The sequence below is a fragment of the Capra hircus genome, chromosome 26 (genome assembly GCF_001704415.2).
Source record: "Capra hircus breed San Clemente chromosome 26, ASM170441v1, whole genome shotgun sequence".
NCBI lineage: Eukaryota > Metazoa > Chordata > Mammalia > Artiodactyla > Bovidae > Capra > Capra hircus.
The window spans coordinates 12204997-12229905 of NC_030833.1; the positions used below are offsets into that span (position 1 = coordinate 12204997).

General features: G+C 50.8%; 1 protein-coding gene across 1 annotated transcript; it reads right to left on the reverse strand.

Moving 5' to 3' along the window:
• BAG3 (BCL2 associated athanogene 3) lies at nt 1504-24909 on the reverse strand. Its single transcript, XM_018041528.1, has 4 exons — nt 24319-24909; nt 8281-8604; nt 6110-6514; nt 1504-2879 (listed from the first exon to the last, which is right to left on the reverse strand). The coding sequence occupies exons 1-4, from the start codon at nt 24502-24504 to the stop codon at nt 2064-2066; spliced, it is 1731 nt and encodes a 576-aa protein (XP_017897017.1). The 5' UTR covers nt 24505-24909; the 3' UTR covers nt 1504-2063.

Genomic DNA, 24909 nt, shown 5'->3' on the forward strand with positions numbered 1-24909 from the left:
GGGACCACCAACACAGGCTGGGTAACTCCTGCCCAATACCCACATGCCATCTAATTTTGATGGCTGAAAACATTCTCACTGCATCAAAGGACTACCTGATCTTCAGGGATAAAATATCCACCTCATTCAGTGACCACATAAGAAGCCTTCATGTTGAGATCCACTGAGTATAGGATCAGGGTCTAGTATCAGGGTCTTTTTCAGTGAGTCAGTTTTTCATATCAGATGGCCAAAGTACTGGAGTTTCAGGACTGATACTGAAACTAAACTCCAATACTTTGGCCACCTGATGAGAACAGACTCATTGGAAAAGACCCTGATGCTGGGAAAGATTGAAGGAGAGGGAGAAGGGAACAGAGGATGGGAGATGGTTGGATGGCATCACCGACTTGATGGACATGAGCTTGAGTAAGCTCAGGGAGTTGGCAATGGACAAGGAAGCCTGGCATGCTCGAGTCCATGGGGTCGAAAAGAGTCGGACACAACTGAGCGACTGAACTGAGCATAGATGCCCAAGTCATCAAAAAGATGGTCACATTCTTTACATTGATTCATCTAGTAAAAAAAACAGTCCAGAAGGCTTTTTTCTATTTACACACTTTGTGTTTCTAGAATCAGTGTTGTTGTTAGCGGTCAGCTTATACTCCTCAAATGAGTTCACCGCGTAAAGATGTTGGCGGACTCCCATGGGAATGACTTCAGCCTTTCTCATGAAGCTGAGTGGCAAGCACACCGGAGTGTATTTTTGTGCAGCACTGTCAGGCACCAATATTAAACTCAATACAGTCATGAGGAATTCAGCTCAGGGACTCAAGTCAGCAGGCTTCCTCACAGCTCTATCTCAGGCCCATCTTTCTCTTTCTTCTCAATTTCCACTTATGTGTGACAAAACGTATACATTCTGGGGCTGGGATATTTCCCAAGCTCTTAAAATACATTAGTCCAGAAAGATCCTTTCCCCTCCTGTGGCTTCATAGTGCATCTGATCCCTAACCCCAGTGACTTCGAGGAACCCAATCTGCGAAGATATACCTGGTCCCAGCTTGGCTTGGTGACTCAGAGAAATGTCAGATCAAGATGACCCCAAGACACTCACAGAACACGTGCCCAAGCCCCAGTGACCTGGACTCCAGGAAGGCGTGGGCCAACCTCATGCAATACTGGGAACTGGTTTCTCTGTGCATTCTTGAACCCATGCAGCTGCTTGGTGAGGCCTGCACGTGGCCTGGGGCCAGGTGGGCAGAGAGGCACCTCGGCTGGGGCAGTCAGAGAGGTGCGATGGGCACATTCCCATTACCTGGGTTTATAGCCCTGGGTCTTCCCAGGTTCCAGCTGCGACCTGAGACAGAAAAATGACCAAGACTCCTTTTCTCATCTCACCAGTAGGGACGTCACAAATCCCAGAGCATGCTTGTGAATGCACCCGCTGTTTATTTTTTCTGAAGCCAGTGCAAGTCTATCTTGATGCTGCCACTCTTCAAAATTCAGGAACCACAGAAGACATTTTGAGTTACATTATTACTTTATTTTCCTTTTTTTTACACATAGCATTAAAGTCATCCCACATACAGATATTTCTATGGCTCCTTACACATTTTATTCTATCGAAAGTATCATAGCTATGAGATGACAAAAATCATCCCATTAAAATGGCAACATTTCTGAAAAACGGGCTTCATATTTAGTGATGAGAAACTGACTCCCCATCTACTCCCCCAGCCGAAAAAAACTCCCTCAATCCAGAGCTAGACAGACAGTTCACATCCATGGCTAACACGTGGGGCCCATACAGAGAAGGCTTCAAAACAACAAGCTATGGGGTTATTAAACTTGTAACAAGCAACTTCTTTATTTGTACGGAATACGAACACAAGAAAAGCATCATTTTCCTTTTTAGCCCTTTTATTAGTGTGTTTTGCCTCCACCCAAGTTACTGCATACCCAGCGGCTATGAAGAGTAAAAACCAACTGATTTTAAGTCCCTGAAATGCATGCAACTTCTAATTCCCTAAAGCACACAATCAGTTCCCAGTCTCCAGGGCTGACCCTTCACTTCGTGGAGACTATGGTGCTGCCGGGTTAGCAGCTGTGTCTGTTGTGCCGCTGGGGTCTGGAGCTGCTGCTGCTTTGGCTTCCGGCGGCTGGGTCTCGGTTTTGGAGTCTTCTCCGTCTCCAGCACTCTTCTTGCTCTTGTCTGCAGCCATCTCCATGATTTCCTGTAGTGGCTGATCGGTCTCAAGGGAGCTGGGCTGGAGTTCATAAACCTGGACTTGACCCGGGACATCTATTGCTTTCTGTTCAAGTTTTTCCAAGATGGTCTGAACCTTCCTGACCCCATCTCTCCTGGCCTGGCGGACATCAGCTCGTCCTTCTGGGTCTACCGAATCCAGGGCCAGTAGCTCTTTGGTCAGATACTCTTCTATCATCAGGTACTTTTTGTCCGTCTTCTTGCCTTCAAAGTTATCCACAGCCTGCTCCAGCCCTTGCACTTTCTCCAGGATGGCTTCCACTTTCAGCACACCTGGATGCTTTGGGGGCACTTCAGCCTCTCCTGGTTTAGGGGGTGCAGCTTCCGCAGGGGCAGGACTGGGGGCTGCTCTCTCTTCTGCAGCCACATTCTTAGGGGGAGAGGGGACGGCAGAGGGGATGGTAGGAGGGGCGGGGCTGGGAGGACAAGGCACAGGAGCGGAAGGAACCTTTATTTCCACCTTCTCAGAGGGAGGCGGGGGCTTCTGCGCAACAGGTTGAGCATCCACCTCCTTTCGGATCACTTGGATCGGGATGTGTCCGGGAGGGAGATCTGGTCCAATTGGGCCTGGCCTGCTTTCTGGCTTGTTTTCAGGTTGGGGAATAGGCGAAGGTTCTCGATGGGTCATGGGCTGTGGGGAAGAGGCAAGGACACAGACAATTTTAACGGCTGAGAGTCACAGGTGGTCATTTGTAGCTAGTACTGACTAGAAGGAAATGGGAACGACTTTTAAAAAGTTTAACAGTATAAAAGAGATTTTCAAAGTCAACTGAAACCAGTTATAACAATAAAATATGGTATTCATCATGTATTATGGGGCTTCCCAGGTGGGGCTAGTGGTAAAGAACCCATCTGCCAATGCACAAGAGATAAAGATGTGAGTTCGATCCCTGGGTCAGGAAGATCCCCTGGAGGAGGGCATGGCAACCCACTCTTGTATTCCTGCCTGGAGAATCCCATGGACGGAGGAGCCTGGCGGGCTACAGTCCATGGGGTCCCCAGGAATCAGACATGACCGAGAGACTTAGCGTGACTAGCACACATGCCTTGTATGTACCCAATCCATTGTTACGCTTCCGTTTGTTACCTCGGGCTCTCAGTCTGTTAGCTCTTACTAACTTTTTCTGGAGATGGAATTCTTATGGCAATGAAAAGAAAACCAACACGATTTTTCCAAAAGGAAAATACCCCAATTCATGCTGACTCCTGAGTCACTTTAGCTCAAAGCAAAGTCCTGGGTGACTGACTATCAGGGGATGGAGCCGTGGAGTAATCATTGCCACTTGACCCCTTCTGTGTGACAGTCTCTGCTCAGGGTGTGACCTTCCCAGCTCCTGTTTCAGCAAAGTTATAATCGTCTTTTTTTTTTTAAACCTATGACAGCCTTGTGGTTTCTGCCCAGACTGATGTATTTTTTTGAGAATAAGCAAGATGCCCCAAACGGGTAACCCTGGAAGACTTCTGCTTGGACGCATTTGTGCCACAGCTGATACTGGCACAGTGCAGCACCTCCACACTGACGACACGGCTACAGAGGCTGAGATACTCTTGAACGTGACTGAGATACTCTAACGTGAGATACTCTTTAACGTGACTATAAGCTACAGGCGTATTCTAAAAAATGAACTATGCCTGCAACATTCAAGTGAATATCTAAAACCCTCTTAAAAAAATCTCACACACTCTGATTTCATCAACTGGGAAATAGGAGTTAGATGATAACACTTGTAAAGTACTCTATATTAAAAACACTAAATCCCACTATAATATTCAATTAGGTCAAATCTTTGCAAGCCTCCAACATGGGATCTCTGAACAAGCTGTGAAAGGTAGGCCAATACAAACAAGTAAGATTAAGCGGAAATAGGATTACATATTGTTTCACCAGTTACACAAAATATATAGGAAAGATATGAGAGGAAACACTGCCAGCTTTGCAAATGAGCACTTCTTTCCCATTTGAAAGGATTACTGAGTTTAAGTAAGGATCTGATGGACGCTTGGCTATTTGAACACCACTAGCCTCCTTTTCCATCAAATCTCTTCTGCCAACCAGAAGTCCTCAACTTTGGCCCCTAGCATTCATGAACTAGCCACACGCCTCTCCTTGGACTTTAAAGCAATAGCTGAGTAAGTGATTTTAGAAACACTTAAGAGGGGGTGAGCCCGCTGGCTTGTACTTTTCCAAAACTTTTCAAGGCCATGATAGCAGAAAAAGACTGAGAAACTGATCCAGATTAAAGGAGACTAAAGGCAAGTGACACCTGCATGCAGGGCTCATGATCCTAGACTACATCCTAGAACAAAGGGGAAACTGCTCTAAAGGAGATGTGGAGATGAACCGTGTATGAGACAATAATGTCGTAAGGATGTTAACCGTCCTACATCTGATATTTCTAATGTAGTTACGAATGAGAAGGTAGCTCTCTTAGGAAAACATCTGCTGTCATATTTAGGGGTACAGGGGCATGTTATTTATAACTAAATCTCAAACAAAAATATACATAATATGTGGAGGGAGGAAAAATGACAAGGCAAATGGAGTAAAATGTAAACAGTGAATATGGCTGAATCTTTGCTTTCATGACCTTTATGTATACTGGACTCCATCCTGTAAGGTTGGAATCATTTCCAAATAGAAAAGACAAAAACAAAACAAAAACAAAAGCCAGCAACAGGAAAACACTCTGTTAGAGGGCCCTGGACAGTGTCCCCATTCGTAGGAAGACGATGCCCTCCATTTGTTTAACGGGGGCTTTCCTTTTAAGAACAGTGGTCAAGAATTCACTCAGCAGCTGAGGGGCCCTGACTGCTGGGTATTCTGCGGCTCTAAAACTAGAAGACTGCTTCCCCCAGGGATCAGTGCCTGCACACTTCTGTGCTGTGTGCTGTGCTAAGTTGCTTCAGTCATGACCGACTCTGTAACTCTATGTACTGCGCCCACCAGGCTCCTCTGTCCATGAGATTCTCTGGGAAGAATACTGGAGTGGGTTGCCATGCCCTCCTCCAGGGAATCTTCCTGACCCAGGGATCGAACCTGCGTCTCTTATATCGCTTGCACTGGCAGCTGGGTTCTTGACCACTAGTGCCACCTGGAAAGCTAGTGCACGCCTCTACCGAAGGTTAAACGGGCACTGCCTGTGACTTTCACCAGATAGGCGGGAAGGTTTCCCAGCCACCCAGCCGGCCGGGCATCAGCCAGGCAACACGGTCCTTTACTGCAAAGGGTAAGACATGCTGCCTGTGGTTAAGGTCAGAGCAGAGCTGAAGAGAGCAGATAAACACTTCCAAAATGCATAGAATAATCAGATGCTGAGCTGTAAGAGACTAGGCACCCTGGGAAAAGACGAGGAGGCTGCATGGAAGCCGCAAGACCAGCTTGTCCCCTGAAGGATGGGAAAAGTTTAGATTGTGGAGGCATCTCAGAAAGTGGGTTCAGTGTGAGGAAAGAAACAAGAGAAGAGACAACAGATGAAAGGGCCAGCAGGGTGCAGAAAGGGGTATCCGTGAGGCATGAGATGGAGGCTGCAGCTGGAGTGGGGAGTGGGGAGTGGCAGGGCATGATGGGCAGAGGACACCTGGGCCCCAGATATGTGATGCTGTGCTCTGCCCACCTTTCCCCATCATGGTGGTTGGAACTCTGCCCCTGAAGCAGCTGCAACAAAGAACGAGCAAAAGCTGTAGAAGGCACCGGAGGTTCACAGCCCTCACCCGCATTTCTGCTGGTGACCAGCATTGTTCCAGGATCTCCGTCTCCCCAGGAAGGGCTGATGAGGGCAGGGGACCCAGGACACCTGCACAGAGCTCCTCCAGCCCTGGAGAGATGCCACCCCAGCCCATCTGCGACACCGACTCCCATACCTGAGGCCTGTCGACCGTGGTCTGCACACGGACAGATGGTGGGGGTGGCACCGGTGTGCTGCTTCTGGCTGGAGAGCCCTCCCGGCTGGACGCACCCCGGACAGGAGGCCGGAAGGGGGATGCAGTCCACGTGGTCCGGGGCTCCCAGTCATCCCCCTGGATCTTGTGGTACACGGGCTGGTGCGTCTGGTACTCGCCCTGCTGAGCTGGGTAGTGCGTCTTCTGGGCTTGGTGGAAGGATGGCTGGGCTGCCGGCCGGGTGACGTTCTGCTCATGTATCACAGGGATGGAAATGTAGCCCCGGGGGAGCTGGTGACCACCCAGGCTGCTCCTGCCGGAGGAGGCGGGCAGGCTGGCTGAGGAGGAGGACGAGGAGCAGTCTGAGGCCGCTGGAGACTGGGACCGCTGCAAGACACAGAACACGCAGCCAAATGGCCCTGTGAACCCTCCTTGCCTGGCTCGCCGACTCTGCCCCCTGTACACGCCTGCTCAGGGTGGCAGGTTTAACACAACCTCCCACCTGTTAAGCCTTTCCAGTGTCTACATGTACTGGTAAGATGGGGAATTCAGCAGTCAAGAGGCCTGGGCTCAAATTCTCAACAGCCCGATAGCCTTGCTGTTTTAGTCGCTAAGTTGCATCCGACTCTTTGCGACCTCATGGACTGAAGCCCACAAGGCTTCTCTGTCCATGGGATTTTCCAGGCAAGAATATTGGAGTGGGTTGCCATGCCCTCATCCAGGGGATCTTCTGGACCCAGGGGTTGAATCTTGGTCTCCTGCATTGCAGGCAGATTCTTTACTGTTAATGAGCTGCATTTAAAGTACAGAAAAGAGTAACCCCTCCTCACCTGACTGACTTGAAGGTTCTATAAAAGAATCAGCGGGTGTGTCTGGCACCAGCACCACCCACAGGAAGTGCTCACTAAGTTTTAGTTATTGTTGTCACTTCATTTCCGCTTTCCTGAACTCTTTTCCTGCTTACCCATGTGGACCGAGGCAGGCCAGGCCTCTCTCCCTTCCTGACCGCCTACTTTCTATTTTGGAAGAGCAGAAGAGTGTTTCTCTAGCTGGCTTCTAAGGCCCCTGCTAGGTTAAATTTGTGAAGATTTCTCTGACTGATGCATCACTTTTGATTTTTACAACAAAATCATTACAAATGCAGGTACTACCTCTCCAAGAAAGGGAAAGTGCCTCCTGTGAAGTGTGTGCTCAGTCACGTCCGACTCTTTGCAACCCCACAGACTGCAGCCTACCAGGCTCCTCTGTGGATGTAATTTTCCAGGCAAGAATACTGGAGTGGATTGCCATTTCCTTCTCCAGAGGAACTTCCCAAACCAGGGATCCGACTCACGTCTCTTGCCTCTCCTGCACTGGCAGGCGGGTTCTTTACCACTGAACCACCTGACGCCTCCATTAACTATGTTTTTCACCTGGAGTGAGCATTTCTGCTCAAGAGCAGTGCGGGGGACACAGCGGGATGGTGTGCTGACAGGAAAACCCAGAGGGCCTATGGCTCAGTGTACCTGCTGGGGTCGACTGGCCTTCAAGTCTCAGCTAAGAACCAGGTTAAGGACTATGCTTTAAATGTTAGTGCAAGGAAATGCTGACCTCAGACTTAAAGTCTGAAAATATTATTTTATGCTTTGTTTTACACGGTGGACACTGTGAGGGCAGGCATGTGGTCTCATTTTCACGTCAGCGTAGCTCCGAGCAGTTAACACTCACCCGTGAACACTGAACTGAGTGAAATGCCACAGAGTCTGTGTTTCTGACACAGAAAGCTCAGGGGGAATGAGGGGTGTCATAGGGGAAGCCAAAAGGCCAGGCTTTCAGGCCCTGCAATGCCACTTCCGACTTTATGTTTTTGGACCAAGCTGTTTACCCCTTCTAGAGCCCCAGTTCCTGAGCTTCAGAAACAAACCACAATCTCTGCTCATCAGAAAAACCAGCCTGTGAAATGCTGGGGGGACATGGGGCTGTCAGCAAGCTATCTTTGCTGTGTGATGCCGGCCAGGCCCCGATGCCCCACATTTCACGGGGCTGTCATGAGGGTCTGGTGTCATCTGTGGTCCGGGGCAGCCCAGGAAGCATGAAACCCAGCTCCCCGCCATCCCTCCCCCTGCCCGCACAGGTCACGGTCATATCGGCCTGTGAGCCAGGCCTCTCCTTACCTCGGGTCCATGGGAAGCTGGAGGCTGGGCCGTTGCAGCAGCTGCCACTGGTGCACTCGGTTTATCCGGCTGGCTGGCTTCCGCCACACCCCGCAGGGGTGACTGGGATCTCGGGGGAGCTGCTGCAGCAGCCTCGGTTTGGAAGCGCTGCGTCCCGGGCTGGGAGTAGGCAAAGACAGGGTGCGGCCGGCTCGGGGCGCCTTCATGGAGGACGGGGATGGGAATGTAGCCTGGCCGGAGCTGAGGGTACACGGCATGACCTTCTCTAGTGGGCAGCAGCCTGGGGCCCTCCCGCGAAGGCCCATTTGCAGAGGATGCGGTTTCCTAAAAGTGAGAGGAGACACACAGACCTGTTAGAAACTGAGAAGGAAACAGCCCTGAGGAGGAGAAAGCATAATGCCACGTGCTCCGATCTTCCAGAGTGACTCTGGGCCCCACATTGCCAGCCAGGAGCCAGGACAGCTGAGCACAGAAACTGTGGGTACCTCCCCCGATCCCCTACTTCTTCCAGACCCCTCCTCCCTTGCTGAAGCTGCTGCTGGCCCAGCAGTTTAAGAATGAGAAGCATCAAGAAAAAGCAAGAGATGAGCAAGGTATCTGTGGCACAGAGAAGTCCCAGTTTCCCCAGCTGGTAACAGGTTTTTGTTCTGGATGACAAGGCAGCCTTGCATACAGCGGAGTCCCCGACAGCCTCCCAAACCTTCAGAGACCCAGATCAGAAGATGCTAGGAGGATTCAATGCTAACTCGCTAAGGGGATTACAGCCAGCATCTCGGCTTCCTAAATGGTGCTCACATTTCTTGACAACGCAGACTCGCAGGGGACCCTCGACACAGGCTACAGCTCAGAAATCTGCAGAGAAGGGGCAGCGGCGGGCAGGCAGCCTCCTCAGGAATATTTTCAGAACAAGCGGCAAGAAAGGGAGATACCCGAGGAATGCAGAAGAAGCACAGGATGAGAACAAAACCCGGGGATTAGTTGTGCTGGTCTTGTGATGCCAACAAAGCCTGCTTGGCGAGGAGTGGCTGGGGTCCCTCCTATGTCCTCTCATGAAGTTCTCTCTTCAGTGGCCTGGCTATTTTGGGACCCTTGAGAAGGCCAAGTTCCAGATGTACCACAGAGAAAGATCCTGTTTCAGACAACAAGGCTGGCCAGTCACTCACCAGGCAATGTCACTCCTCACCAAGCAAAGGCTGGGCAATTGAAGCCAGGGACCCCTGCGGCTTTCTGTCCTGACCATCTCCTGAGCACTAGAGGGTCCTTTCACAGAGGAGGGGGCTGAGGATTCGTGCCACTTCCATGGATCCAAGTGAACAAGCTATTATGCCTCCTTACGAGGCATCCCCCTGAACGGCAAACACCAGAAGGCTTGAGGCTCTATTCCCTCTGGGGCGAAGCTGGTCACAAGGAGGGCAAGCCCTGGACCTTAGATCTTTCAGACCTGTGAACCTCTCTCTGGCCTCCTGCTGAGCTCGCCACCCCAGTGGGCCTCCCAGCACTCCAGAGAGGCCCGAGTGTTGCCGTGTCCTTGGGGACACCGGCAGACAGGCGGTACTCTCAGATTAGAATACCCACGTGCTCAGGGTGGCGGCATTATTTTAGCGTGCTTAACTCTCGGGTCATCCAAGAGCAGGGAGTGGGTCCAGGCGTCACATTCAGAAGCGCATTCCTGCCACGAGACGGGCACCAGAAGGAAGGCAGCAGCAGCGCTGGAGGCCCGTGCTGCTGGGTGCTGACTCATCACAGGCCGGCTAGGCACCTCGTCCTCGCCCTGGGGCACCATCCCTCCAGCCTGGAGCGGAGCCTGGACAAGTGCTGGGGGCGGTGTCCCTGCTGGCCTCCTCCTGGCCACGCACTAGAGCAGAGATGGGCAGGTTAGCAGCCCTCATCCGCTGGCTGGCCCCTGGTGAACGGCCTGCTCCCAAGCTACTGGGTACGATGGTTCACAACCAGCAACGCTCAATCCCTGCCGGCCGGGGCCGCGTGGAACAAACAGGACGACCGCCTGGAGAGCACAGGGGCCCACCTGGGCTTTTCTAGTAGGGTGGGGTTTCCAAAAGAGGGCTCCCGTTCTTTCTTAGCTCTGTTAGTAACCATTCTTTCATTGGCGCTAAGTCTCTTCACCTCTCGGAGCCTTAATCCCCTTTGCTAGAACGTGGAGTTAGCAACACCCACTTCACAGGTCTGTAGTGAGCTGTTACGAGCACCCATGGTGAGGGGTTTGCCCAGGGGGCTGAAAGACATTCCCTTCTTAAATGGGCACAGGATGCTTCAACTCAAGACGCCCAGGGATCAAAGGAATCAAATCTGAAGGACTCAGTTAACCGGTGGTAACCGGAGTCAGGAAGATGGACACACCTGGAGGAAATGGTAGTCGTCTGGGAAGGGACCCTCTGAGGAGATGGAAAAGTTCTCTCTCTCTGGGTGGTGGAGATAAATGAGTGTACACCCATGTATAAGAGCAGTTTCTCACAGTCTCCTTGTCTCTGGAGCCCCCACGCTGCCCATCTCCTGCCTCAGTCCACCCAGGCTGAACCCGAGGGCGGCCACCCCCCACCACCCTGCTGTTAGCCGTGCCTCCACCTCAGAGCCTCCCGGGGCCTGGAAACCTTAGAGAGGCCTGGCTGAGTGAGGCCTGGCCACTCCTGGGGGAAGCCCCTGGATCCAGAAGGTCCGAGGGCGGGCCTGCCAATACATTTTATGCATCTCGCCAAATATATTTTGTGCCTCAGTTGAAAATGGAAAGGGAAAAAAAAAGGAAGGAAGAAGGGGAGGAGGCAGAGGAGCAGTTCCGCCTGCCCTGGGGCTGTGAGAGCACAGCCAGTACCTGGCCTGGGTCTTGGGGCAGTGGAGGGAAGCGCGGTCGCTGTAGGCCGGGGCGGGGGCGTCAGGGGCCAAGCTGGAAAAAAGGGAGGCTGGGAGGGGCCCGGAGGCTGCTTTCCTATAGATCTGCGGCCTGCACTTCCGGTTCCTTGTGAACAAACGGCTCATTTATGCCGCTTCATAAAAACCCCACGCATCTCTTCATGACTGTCGTGTCTAAAAGAAGGCAGGCGCCCTGATACTCTGGTGGGTGGCGGCGGGGGTGTGTGGCAGGCTTTGTTTAGAAAACACTGCTTGAGGTAAGTTTAAAAAAACCATCTCACGTCTATGGACTAGAAAACTAACACTTCTCCATGAACGAAAATTTAAACCCGAGTGAAACGCCCACCCGTGACAAGGTCCGCACAGGGTGCTGATGCCGCCTCCGTTCCCACTCTGCTCTCGTTAGAGCCCTGTCAGCAACAAATGCTTCAGGACTACGAACCAAACTGCAGGACCCCAGAGAGCCATTTATATTAAAGTATTTATATAACCATGTATTTAAAATAAGTATACATTCAAATGGCTTTCCTGGTGGCTCAGACGGTAAAGCGTCTGCCTGGAATGCAGGAGACCTGGGTTCGATCCCTGGGTCAGGAAGATTCCCTGGAGAAGGAAATGGCAACCCGCTCCAGGTACTCTTGCCTGGAAAATTCCATGGATGGAGGAGCCTGGTGGGCTACAGTCCATGCGGTCGCAAAGAGTCGGACATGACTGAGTGACTTCACTTTCTTTCTATACATTCAAATGTATATAATAAATATCTATTTATATATTTCTAATTCTCCTAGAAAACGTCTAGAACGTGTCTCCTTAGTCCCGTAAGAAGTGTTCTCAAGTTCAAGCCCAAGCCTCTTGGTTATACTGGCCGGCATCTGTCATGAAGACGCACTACCTGGCCCGCCCTGACCTTGCTGGGGCCTAGGGCCTCCATCTCCTGGGGGTTTCGCTCCTGCGAGGCCCTGCGATAGGGACGGGGTGCCAGCGAAGTGGCCAAGCGGACGATGGCCGGGCCAGCCTCCCCACCGCCGCCTGCCTCGCTTCCTGAGGATCGGTGACAGCATCACAGGAATTACCCTCCAGGCAGCTCAGCTCATTACCCTTATCTGCGGGCAGAGCCATCAGGAATACATTCATACAAAATCCAATTAGGAAATCAGAGCCTGACTCCACTGCTTATCTCACTGCACTAATTTATAAAATGAACTGGCCAATTCTTCTTCTTTGGGCATTATGTTAAAATCCTCTGCAGGTGCCAAACAACTCCACGAGAAGGCCAGGATGAAAAGCAGGAAAAATTGCCTGAGATGAGCCAAAACTTGCCCTAGCAAATACCAGGTATTACTAGATAAGCCTGGGGTCAGGTTCTGAGCTGGGACAAGGGTGTGGCTTACAAACAGGTCTTATTTACTCATTGTTGTTGTTCAGTTGCTAAGTTGTGTCCAACTTTTGCAAACCCATGGACTGTAGCACATCAGGCTCCTCTGTCCTCCATTATCTCTGGAGTCTGCTTAAACTCACATCCATTGAGTTGGTGATGCCATCCAACCATCTCATCCTCTGCGGTCCCCATCTCCTTTGGCCCTCAATCTTTCCCAGCATCAGGGTCTTTTCCAGTGAGTCAGCTCTTTGCATCAGGTCGCCAAAGTACTGGAGTTTCGTCTTCAGGGTTAGTCCTTGCAGTGGATATTCTGGGTTGACTTTCTTTAGGATTGACTGGTTGGATCTCCTGCAGTCCAAGGGACTCTGAGAGGATGACTACGCTTCACCACTGATTTTTAGTAACAGCGTGGGCACTAAGGGACAGCTAGTAGACTTGGAAAGAGACCGCACGTGGTCCCAGAGCCAGCTCTGCCCCTGAGGCGGCACTACGGAAGCAGCTTACTCCTACCCCCCCACCTCCAGTTTCCTGAGCTGTGAAATGGTGTGCTATAAAGCAGTGGTTCTCAGACTCTAGGGGCGTCTGGAACACCCAGGAAATTAAAAAAAAAAAAAAAATGCAGATTCGCTGTTCAGTCCTAACAAAGTCTGACTCAGAAGGTCTGTGGGGAAACCCAGCCCCAACGGCCCTGGGAGCACAGCTCTAAATGAGGGTCCTTCCAGCTGACCTTCTCCCTGATTTCTGATTCCAAGATCTCTCCTAGCTGTAAACACCTACATAAGGCTCAAACACAAGGAAAAATTGATGCTGCAGAAATCTAAAAATGATCACTCTTAACTGTACTCAGTTAAATCACATCAGTAATCGCTGGAACTCAAGGCGCCCTGAAGTTTCAGGAAGAGGAGGAGTTCCCTGTGCTATACAGTAGACTAGGGACCTCAAAAGCAGGCTGGGACCATAAGCCCTGAAAACCGTGCCCCCGTGAGCCCCAACCTCAGCTCCACAGTGCGTGTTCTTTAAAACGTGGGCGGAGCAGCTACAAACCACGATCTGAATGAAGGGGAACAGCCACAGAGGCAACTCAGAGCACCACCGCCTTGACAGCCCTGGAATCTTAAGTAGGACACACTCTATTAACTGGGTTTTTAGGCCAGAAGAGCCTCATGCCTGTCAGCTAGTGACTTTTACTAATGATACTTCCAAGACTTCTAAAACAAGGGGGAAAAAAAGAGATGAGGGGAAGTAAGAATCCAGGGACTCCCCATTTAGCAAGGACCTGGATCAAAATAAAGTGGCTTGGGCTTGCCTCTCTCAGGCAGGAAGCAAAACAAAAGAAAAGCTTCCTTCTAAAGTGCACACAGAGACCCGAGCTTCAAGGTCCTACAAAACCTTCCGTTTGGTATTATAGGCCACAGAAAAGAAACAGGAATTATTGCCAATGTGATATATAAACAGATACCTACTCGAAGCTCCCACTAGAGTGTGGTAAAGGGTCTCGTCCACTGCCCCCAACCCTGTTTGGGGGCACATTAAGAGACACCGGGCAAACTCTGAATGATAAGCAAAGACCACATCCACCAAAGTCTGTTTACAGCACTCCTGATGGGACAAGTCTACACTCTAAGCAATCTAGTCCCAGGTGATTGAAGGTTTTATCTAATATACCTGTTATTAGAGTAGGTACACTTCTCTACAAAACAGATGTACAAAATAAACTTATGGTTACCAGTAGGGAAGGGGGGATAAACTGAAAGATGGGGATTGACATATACACATAAAGCAGATAACTGATAAGGACCTACTGAATAGCACAAGGAACTCTACTCAATACATCTGTAACGGCCTACCTGAGAAAAGAATCTAAAAAGAGTGGATATAGTTAATGTGTAACTCATCCACTTGGCTATACACCTGAAATTAACACAGTATTGTCAATCAACTATATTCTAACAGCAATTTTTTTAAAAGAAGTATGTGGCCCTGATCCTGGGATTACTGAGATGGGTGTCCCTAAGCGCTTTTATTAGGGAAATTTTTTTTCAAAAACATGACATTGCTTCTCTTTACAGCTGTGTCCCAACAGGTAGGAATGAACCAGCGTGAGCCCCGATCTCCAAGCTGCCATCCTAGACTCCAGTCCCGCCCTGCTGCTTGCCAGCTATGTGCTCTCAGACAGGACTCCTTGCTACTGAGACTCAGGTCCCCTAGCTTATAAAAATCCCCGTGCCTGTTGCCAAATTAAAGTGAAGTACGGCACAAGAAAGTCTCTGTGAACTCTGAGCTGTCCCGTGCCCTGTACAACCGCGCTCTTCCAGTCCACAAACAGTGACTGATGGACCCAGCTTCTCCCAAGCAACTGCTGGTTGGGCCTACTGTTCAGAAAGTTGTAAATTCAGGTTTGATTCCTCAGTGGTCTCACCCAAGTTGGTAATGAGCCTGTTAAAAGTTTGAAGCCCTTTTATCTGAGAGTCCTAAGAGCACTAATTAGCAGGGATGCCATTTTCTCTGTTAAGACATGTTATCTAATGTTTCATACTGGAAGCAAACACAGCCAAAGACAACTCCAGAGGCCTGAGCCCTACACTTTCCTCTGTCTTCAGGAGGCCCCCAACCCTGGAGGGGCTGCCTTGCAGACAATCAACACCCAGTCTGCAGTGACTGTAATGCCTGCACACGTGCCCCTCAGGCCCAGGGGGAAGAGTCAAGCCAGGCTGGGGCAGAAGGAGTCGCCTAGGAGTAGAAAGTCTGCTAATGTCCCTTCAACATCCCCAGGGTGTCCTCCATGGCATGTAAGTCATCTCCAGGCCACAGCCGAGTATGTCCCCTGCTGGAGAGAGTGCTCAGAGCTCAGAGTCTCTCACTCCCTGGAGCCCCTTTCAAGGGTTCCCAAGGTCACAGGGGAAGTGGCTGCAAAACCAAGAAGAAAACCGTGGGTCATGGGAGTTCAGCTCCTGAACTCAGTGGCTTCAGGGAATTTAAAAAACTACCTACTTCCTCCTCAGGAAAAAAAAAAAGTAGGGATCTGCTTTAATCAATCTAAAGCCACAAGTCACAGACGGAAAAGTACCTGAAATCTCCATATCAGGAAGCAAACTCTTGACTGAATTTAGGGAAAGAGACCCCTTCACCCCCATGGGTACGTTTCCACTGGTTTCTCAAGGTTCTGTCCCAGAGGCCAGCCATGCATAGCATCTGTTGGTAGCAGGGTGCTAGCTTTACTGGACATGTATTTTGCACAAAACACAATTCCCCAATAGAAGAAAAAGTCAAATCTCCAATTCATCAACCACAGCTCAAGCAAGGGGAGACTGACAGATGGTGGCAGCCCTGGGAGGAATTTCTTGCGGGGGGGTGGGGGGGAGGGACTCCTCCCCACCTAGGCAGCTTCTCAAAGCACTCCTTTCCCAACAACCACACTCCCTCAAGAGGATGGTGAAAATTAGAAACACCCTCCCTCTCCTTCCGCCCCTTAGGTCAGGGTCCAGAACACCTGTGCATATGGCCGATGCCACCCCCCCAACACCCTTGGGCACCTGGTTGCTGCTGGCACTGTCCTCAGGCCCAGACAGAGACCCTCCCCTCGATCAGACAGGGTTGAGGGTAAACACAGCTCTCCCTGAAGAACACAGAACACACAACTCCCCTGGCCTGTCTTGGGCAGGGGATCTGGGGCCAAGGCTACAAGCTGCTGGGGCTGTGGGCTGCAGGTCTGGCTGAAGCTCCAGAAGGCTGACGCCCGCGCTGAGTTCCTGCCCAGCTCCTGTGCATCCCCCACGAGGGGCCTAGGAACCCCCAGGGAAGGGTGCTGAGGGCATCCAGACACTGGTGGAAGGACAATCAGCTGAGGCGGTTCAGGGGCCATAAGAGGAGCCCTTGCCTCAGGAAACAAGACTTCATGCACATTTGGGAATCGGCAGACCCACATCCAGCCAGCACTCTCTACTGTGTGGGGAAGCAGAGCCCCTCTCCGAGAATCCCCTCCGACTTCTTGGTGGAGCCTGGGGCTCTCCCCACAGATTGCACACACGTCTCAGGTCAGGCCCTGGCTCCTCACAACCCTGCTGGATGGGTACTGGTGTACGCCCATTTCTCAGAAGGGGAGACTGAGGCTGGGGGGTGGGGAGGTGAGTGATTTTACCTGAGACCACCGGACATGTGAACCCTTTCGCTATTCCTGCCACACCTGTACACTGTGGGATTAATGACTGTTGGTGGCTAAGGTCAAACGAATGTCTGCAAACCCTTCGTCTTCCTGGGGGTGAACTCGCAGCAGGAGGGAAAGCATTTCATTTCGCCTGGTGGAGTTGAGCTGAGCTGAGGCGCAGACCTGGAACATTCAGTTCAAGTGTGCTCCGGGCCAGGGAGCCAAGGCTCAATGCTGAGTCACCGCCTGGCTGAGGCAGGGCAGCAAGAGTGGGGCACTCAGTTCTGAGTCACCACAGACCGGAGACTCCTCAGGCCCAGTCCAGGGCCTCTGCTGGAAGCAAACCCAGGTCCAGCCCAGCAGCAGAGCTGGGTCCTACTCTGACCCTTGGGCTCCGTGGGATAATCTGGAACATTCAAAAAAGCCATGTGGCTGCCTTCCCTGCTACACACATGTTCTTTCCTGTCTTCCTGCCGTTTCCACTTCTAAACCATTCATTCATTCATTCTTTGTCCAAGAAAGAATTTTTAACGTAACTGAAAAAAACACAACAATTCTACTTTAAATTTTCAAGAAACCAAGGAAGTTACTTCAAAATAGGAAATACCTGTTCTTCAACAGGATGCTAGGGAATTTTCAGGGCTAAGTCTCATCTCCCTCACTCAGGACGCAGCTCTAGGTGGGGGGGCTCTCAGGGGGCACTCAATGTATATAGGACTTCCCAGGTGGCACAGTGGTAAAGAATCCGCCTGCCACTGCAGGAGGCACAGAGACGTGGGTTCGACCCCTGGGTCGGGAAGATCCCCTGGAGTGGGAAATGGCAACCCACTCCAATATTCTTGCCTGGAGAATCCCACGGACAGAGGAGCCTGGTGGGCTACAGTCCATGGGGTCGCAAAGAGTCAGGCATGACTGAGTACACACACGCTATACACTATATTATGGAGGCAGCGAGCAATCTGCAATCCTGGGCTCTTCAGAACTGACAGTGAGTAACAGGCTTCGCCGCTCTGCAGTGTCTGACCTTACTGCCAGCCTCACAAACGGAAAAACTGGAGACAGGCTCCTCGGACAGCCCTGGCTTAGTGGCGTCTGGCTGCCGACAGCAACCAACCTCCCTGGCAGGCCGGCTCTAAGACGCTGTGTCACTGGCGGGGACATCCAGACATGTAAAGATGAACTTAGGCAATCAATACCCACGTCCCCTGTGGAGAAAAGGCCATTCAGAAATTCAATAAAAAGGAACCGGCAACTGGGAGATGTTTGGGGATGAGGCTGACGCCGCTTAGGAACCGACAGAAGGCTTCCCACAACACGCACGTCAGTAAGGGACGCTTTTCTTCAACAGCCTGTCCACTCCGGAGCCCAGGCCCACGTTTTCTTCTTCTCCGCACAGCAGAGTCGTACACACTGACCCTGTGGACCCTGCCAGGCCCTGAAGAGGCAGAGAGATGAAAGAGACGCAGTCTGCCTCTGGGACGCTCAGCCCACGGGGACGTGACCTTGAGGCAAAGCAGGAACGTGCTGCCTTTTGGAGGAAAGTTTCAAATTGAAGTAATGTGGCATCTAGAGCCGGGATGGGCTGCTTCCAATCCGAGAGACGGGGGAAACGCTTTGGGGAAAATGGCCCTGAAGGAGGCAGAACTGTCCTCTGTGTGACATTTAACACCATGACTTGCAGAGAGCGGGCACTCAAAAAATTTCGGCAGAGATGAATGAGTGGAGACCGGGGCTCGTCTTCTCAGCTCAGACCCAGGCTCAGGAAAGGAGCCAATGTGCCTGACGAGCTGTAGGAGATGGACTCAAGGCTGTTTAAAATCGGGGCTGTGCCCTGCGAGCTCGGAGTATAAAGGTCTAAGTTTAAAGCAGCAGCCAGGCCTGCTAGCAGCGAGTCTGTCTGTCACCTGGGGTGGAGGCAAAGCTCTGCTCACAACAGTCTGTTCTGTCACAGCTGACGGGCTTCAGGCCAGGCACCTCCCCTCTCTCCACGTCTGTCTCCTCGTGTATAAGGTGAATCTGACAGCTTCCACCTTCGTGAGCGCCTTTGAGGGTTTAAACAGATAAGGTTTGTAAAAGCACCCACCTGTGTCTGGCACATGTCTGCAAAGGCGTTGACAGACGGGAAAAATTAGTTCCTCCCTTCCTACAGAAATTCTGATTAAGCTTTTGCGAGCTGCCTGACTGGCTGAAAAGCTGCCGAGGCCCCCAAAGAAATCGTCCTAGAAATATGTGAAGACTGAACAACATCAGCTATTTCACCCGGCCGCACGATGCCAAACAAGGGCTGGAGATCAACTTTCACATCTGCAAAAGGAGGGGACTTGGAGCCTCGCTTCAAAAGTCCAGCTTTTTGTCTGAGAGCTGAGGGACAAAAGGACCACGGGCATGCAGACTTGATTCACGAGCCACGGGGAGCCGCGAGCGCCTGGGGAACTCTACTGTCAGGTATGAGAGAGGTTTCCTTGCAGTTCATCAACACTAGAGGATCCTCGGAGGTTCCCAATAAGCAAAGCCTTCAGCTGCTCTCCCAGTTTCTCTATATAAGGCGTCTTAAACATGTTAAGAGCAACATTAACACAGCAAAACTATGAAGGAGAAAGAGTAGGTTTGGATTTATGCATGGCTTCCTAATTTTTACGAAAAATGCCAGGTCATTTTTAAATGTCAATGGGAAGGAACCAACGTGTAGAGTGGTTTATATAAGGCAACTGTGTGTCATTCCAGAAACGAGGACAACGCTAATCAAGCCTCATGGGTGGTATGAAGCTTTCTGACTCACAGGCAGCCCCAGCAGCAGCATCAAACAGCTAAGCCTTCCCGGCCCTGGCTAACGTCAACCACCGCCACAGTTCCTGTACGCTGTCTCTACCCCCTGTAACGGGCAAATATACGCCACGACACAGGGGGCAAGTTATTGGTCAGGTCTTGCATAGCCCAAACACAGACTGTTCGTCAGAGGGAAGAACGAAGGTCCTGGATGAGCTGGGCTCCAAAGGTATTTGTTTGGCCATGTTCTTTATCAACAAACCCTCAGCAAATTGCTATTCATCTGTGATACAGACATTTGCTCCAGAGTCACTGCAACTGGCTGGAAACACAAAGGAAAGAATGGCCGCTCCTTTCCTGTGTTCTGATTCTAAGAGGCACAAGAGCTTGCGATCAATCTGCAAACCACAAGATGATCTCATCTCTCGGAATATTCAGGAAGCTCTCCTGAACGTGAAGGGGAACAAATGGGTCTCTGCTTCAGCTGAAACTCAAACCGGCTCTGAGTTCCTCTGCAAGGATGCTCCTATCTGTTCCCTATAGGGCCTGAGGATAATCTGTCAAATGACTGGTGAGATTCAGCTGGCCTGCTTCTCCTGGGGTTCACAAGGGTCTGGGGATCACCTCCCCACACCTGGCACTGGCACCCTGCCAGGCTCCATCCCTCCCCCTGCCACCCTCATCGTCACCCCCAGAAACTCAGGCACCTGCTGAGTTTCACCAGGAAGGAAGGGAGGCTCAGGAGATAGCTCTGCAGGTTTAGATGCGAAGCAGGCTCCCTTGAGGATGCCAAGGCTCACACAGGTGCACACAAAGTCATAGCTCCCCCACGCCACCCCCTCTAGGATGTGGGATCATTGTCCTTTGGTGACTCCCAAGTGCCCGGGCGCCAGAATCAAGAACCAACAGGGCAGCTTTTTCTGACATATAGATTTCTAGGTCCTACCCTGAACAACCTGGACCCAACAAGGGAGTACGCACAGCTGGCAACCTGTGTTCTCCTCAGGCTTCCCTGGAGACTGCCAGGCTTGGGAATCCGTGCCCAGGCACCTCCAGGACCAGAAAAGCTAGAACTGCCCTGCTCCTCTGCCCAGGGAGGTTTGCAAGGGAGCGGCACAGTGCCACACTCCAAAGCATCTGGCCTGTTTATTTCACAAGGCGAGCCAAAGGAGCGGCCTGCATAGAAACTGTACATCTCAAAGACGATGCCAAGCCCTCTTCCAGAGAAGGGGCCTGGACTGGTAGGAACTTGCCAGGAGACGTATGCAGAAAATCGATATCCAGGAAGACTGCAGGTGGGGAGGTTCAGATTCTCAGAGTGGAGCTGGAGTAGGCCCAAAGCCTTTGCCTTTAGCTGTCCTGCCTCTGCAGTGAAGGGCAAGATACTTTCACTTGCCCCCTCTTTAAAAATGGGATAAAAAGTCACTCTAAACACCTCAGGGAAATGGGAGAGGATCAACTCTAAGACAACAGCAAATAAAACTAAACCATACACAAAGTTCTAGTCGTCTTCTTTCCAAGAAATTCATTCATTTACCCATATGATTAAACTGCAAACACCCCAGAAACTGTCTTCCCCTGAAGACGGCTTTCTCTGCTTTTCATGTTCGGTGAGTAGCTCTTTATTGACTGACAGCATCTTCCCTGGAAGGTAAGGATGCTCAGAGGGTCCTCTTAGCTCAGTTCCTCTAAAATGATCCTTTGTTTTTTGCCAGAGCTCTTTTCTCAATCCACATTAAGAAACCAATTTCTGATATAAAGTGCTAGTGAAGGATATTCACTTCACGGCAAATAGATGGGGAAACAATGGAAACAGTGAGAGACTTTATTTTGGGGAGGGGGCTCCAAAATCACTGCAGATGGTGATTGCAGCCAAGAAACTAAAAGACACTTGCTCCTTGGAAGAAAAGCTATGACCAACATAGACTGCATATTAAAAAGCAGAGACATTACTTTGCCAACAAATGTCCTTCTAGTCAAGACTATGGTTTTTCCAGTAGTCATGTATGGATGTGAGAGTTGGACTATAAAGAAAGCTGAGCACTGAAGAACTGATGCTCTTGAACTGTGGTGTTGGAGAAAACTCTTGAGAGTCCCTTGGACTGCAAGGAGATCCAACCAGTCCACCCTAAAGAAAATCAGTCCTGAATGTTCATTGGAAGGACTGATGCTGAAACTGAAACTCCAATACTTCAGCCACCTGATGCGAAGAACTGACTCATTGGAAAAGACCCTGATGCTGGGAAAGACTGAAGGCGGGAGGAGAGGGGATGGATGACAGGATGAGATGTTGGATGGTATCACCAACTCAATGGATATGAGTTTGAGTAAGCTCCGGGAGTTGGTGATGGACAGGGAAGCCTGGCATGCTGCAGTCCATGGGGTCCCAGAGAGCCAAACATGACTGAGCGACTGAACTGACTGAAAGATTTTCCACTGTATTTATTTTCCATTGTATTTATTCTGGAGTGAGGTGTCATTCACAGAAGTTAAAGTGAATTAGTCACATAGTTGTTCTGTGTACATCAAAGCACAGTCTTGAAAGCCATGAAGCCCACAGAGCTAACGAAGTGAATGTTAGTTTTCTCCTTATGTTCTAGTGCCACGTTGAGAAATCTCAATTAATTTGGTAAGCAGCTCTTTTTTTGAGTTGATCACATCCAGCCATCACCATCCAAGTAGTCACAAAAGTCAGAAGGGCAGAAAAACAATCAAGTACTCCAGCCTGCGCAGTTCACACTTAAATTTCATAGAAATTTAAGAAATTTAAGACTCTTCTACCTTCCTCTGAACAATAAACTGCCTCTTAATTAGGACTTTCCGGTGTAGGTCTCTCTTTGCTATTGGTCCTGGCTGAATGGCCTTTGGAAACACATGTGAACTCTCTGGGTTTCTTTCTCAGAAAAAGAGAGGCTGAGCTAAAAGATCTTAAACGATCTTTCGACTTTAAAATTCTGTTAAATTTTCAAATCAACTTTTATGGCATCAAACTTCTGATTTACTAGCTCTTATGTTCTACTTGTTGAGAAAGATAACAGTAACTTAACCTGTTTCCCCCCCACCCCCTGAAAAAGTTTGTAAAACCACAGCCTAACCCATCCATCATACGTAAGATCTCAACCTGCTGGGTGAGTTTCACGTCGAAAACCAAGCGCCAGCAATGTGGCATGTACACTGAACTCACAGTGGATATGTTCCTACTTGACCTACACTCACCACCACCGACGCCAGTGGATTCTGACTCTTCCTGTCTCTATAGGAAGGAAGCCTCAAAAAGACAGGGTTTTTTTTTTTTGTTTGTTTGGCCTCAGTAAAGATCTACACCCCTGCAGTCTGCAGTAACAGAGCTGGTTTAAAATGAGCTTTAGTTTCACTCAATAATGGGCTGAACAGACAAGCGAAAGGAATACATGGTTATGTCGATCCCAGCTAATTACAGCCTCTTGAAATAATTTTCAGAAATAAATATACAATTAATTTCTCATAAGTATAAGCTGCTGATTATACAATATCTCACTGTTGGGCACCAGAGTTTCATAAATATTTTAAAGGAAAAAGCTGCATAAAACTGAAGATGGTTAACACAGATTTTTTTCTTCTAAAACAATGGTTTATAAAACATTTTTAATTCTGTGAATTTTTAAATCTTAAAAATAACTTACCAGCTCTTTATGTCTTCTATTTTGCCCAGACTATTTCTTTTTGCCAAGCTTTACGTTTTGAAAAAGCTCAAAGTTATAGAAAATTACAAGAGCAGTACAATTAGTTATAATTTTTTAAATTAACGGACTCATTCCAAGTTTATATTTTCAAATTTTCATGGTTCTAAGGATTAAGTAGTATATACACCCCTGCGTATATGTAAATAAGGCATACTTCTAATACAAAAGTATTACTACTAAATTATTTGTGTATTGGGGATAAGAAAAAATCCTAAATATTTTAGTAGCATAACGAGAAAGGGAATGTGTTGGTTTTTTTTTTTTTTTTAAATCTCTTTCTGACCAGGGTGAGGCAGTATCTAAGGCAATAGTCAACTAGGAGACAGTCTCACATCTTCAGTTTAGAAATTGCCTGGAAGATTGCATCTTATTTTTAACAAGTCATACTAGAATATATTCCTAGTGAAGACAACTTTCAAACAATAATAGAGTTTTAATTTCAAATACAGAAGGGAAAAAATAAAGAAAAGGAATGCATTTACATCAGTCTCCTGAGTCACTCTGTGCCTGAGGTGGGAGTGAACTCAAGATACCCTCAACCAAGTTCAGGAACTTGAGGATGTAAAATTCCTAAGAGACCCTAAAGGACCCCCACAGAAGCTTGCCAACGGTCCCCTGGCGTCTGCCAAAGCACGGTCAGCAGAGAGAAAGGAGGATCTGAGCCCTGGAAGCCGGGTGGAGACCGTGGCAGGGCCTGGCCCGGGCCTTGGTGCTGAGCAGGCCGGCCACCCGTCGTCTCCTGGCCCAGGGCCCCTCGAATGGAGCCGGTGGACGGGACCTGGTGCCACCGCGCGGGTCCCGCTTCCCGCCCGACCCCCGGAAACCAAACACGGCCCAGGAAGGGCAGTCCTCTTGGGAAGCTCCCCAAACTGGCCCAGACGCCGGCCAAGGGCGGGCCTGGAGAGTGGGCTCGTGGGGGGCGCAGCAGGCCGACCCCCCTGGGAGCTGGAGTCCTTCTGGGGATCCGTGCATTCCAGGCGGCCTTCACTGACCTCCGAGGCACCGGCTGCGGCCGGCGGGCACCTGGCGCCTCGCGTCCCCAGCAGCCGGGCCCAGTCCAGCCGCCCCCGCCCGGCCCTGTCCCCAGACTGGCCGTCGATGGGGGGTTGGGGGGAAGGTGGAGGGGGAGCCACTGGCAAGGGTGCGGCGCGGGCCTTGCTCACCTTGGGGCCCTCGGGGGGCACGCGCGGGTCGTTCCACGTCGTGGTGCGGTTGTTGTGGTCCACGAAGAAAGGCCAGCCGGTCTGCGGGTCGATCTTGATCTCCCAGCCGGGGGGCAGGGGGTCGCGGTCGCTGGCGCCGTTGCCGGACGCCATCTGCACCATGGGCGAGTGGGTGGCTGCGCTCATGCTGGGTCGGGGTCGGCCCGGAGGGGCGGCCGCCGGGGTGCTGGGTTGCAGGGTGCCGGGTCGCGGGGTGCCGGGTCACGGGGTCGCGGGGTGCCGGACCTCCAGGTGTAGGGTCGCTCGCTGGCCGCGGCCGGAGCGGAAAGTCGGGAGCGCCGCCGACGTGTCCGGGAAGCCGGCGCCGGGCACCTTTATGAATTAAAGGAGGGGGTGACGTGGCCGGAGAGGGCTGGAAGTGTCTGGAAATAGCCTCCTCGCTGCCAAAGGGGAAGGAGGAGATAAAGGGAGGTAGCAACTGGCCGGCTAGAAACTTCTGGTCCCATCCAGAGAAGTTGGCGGCGACGCGGGCTGGATGCGGAGCTCCGCCCTGAGTCATCAGCTATAATCGGGGCGGGGCGGGGCGTGGGC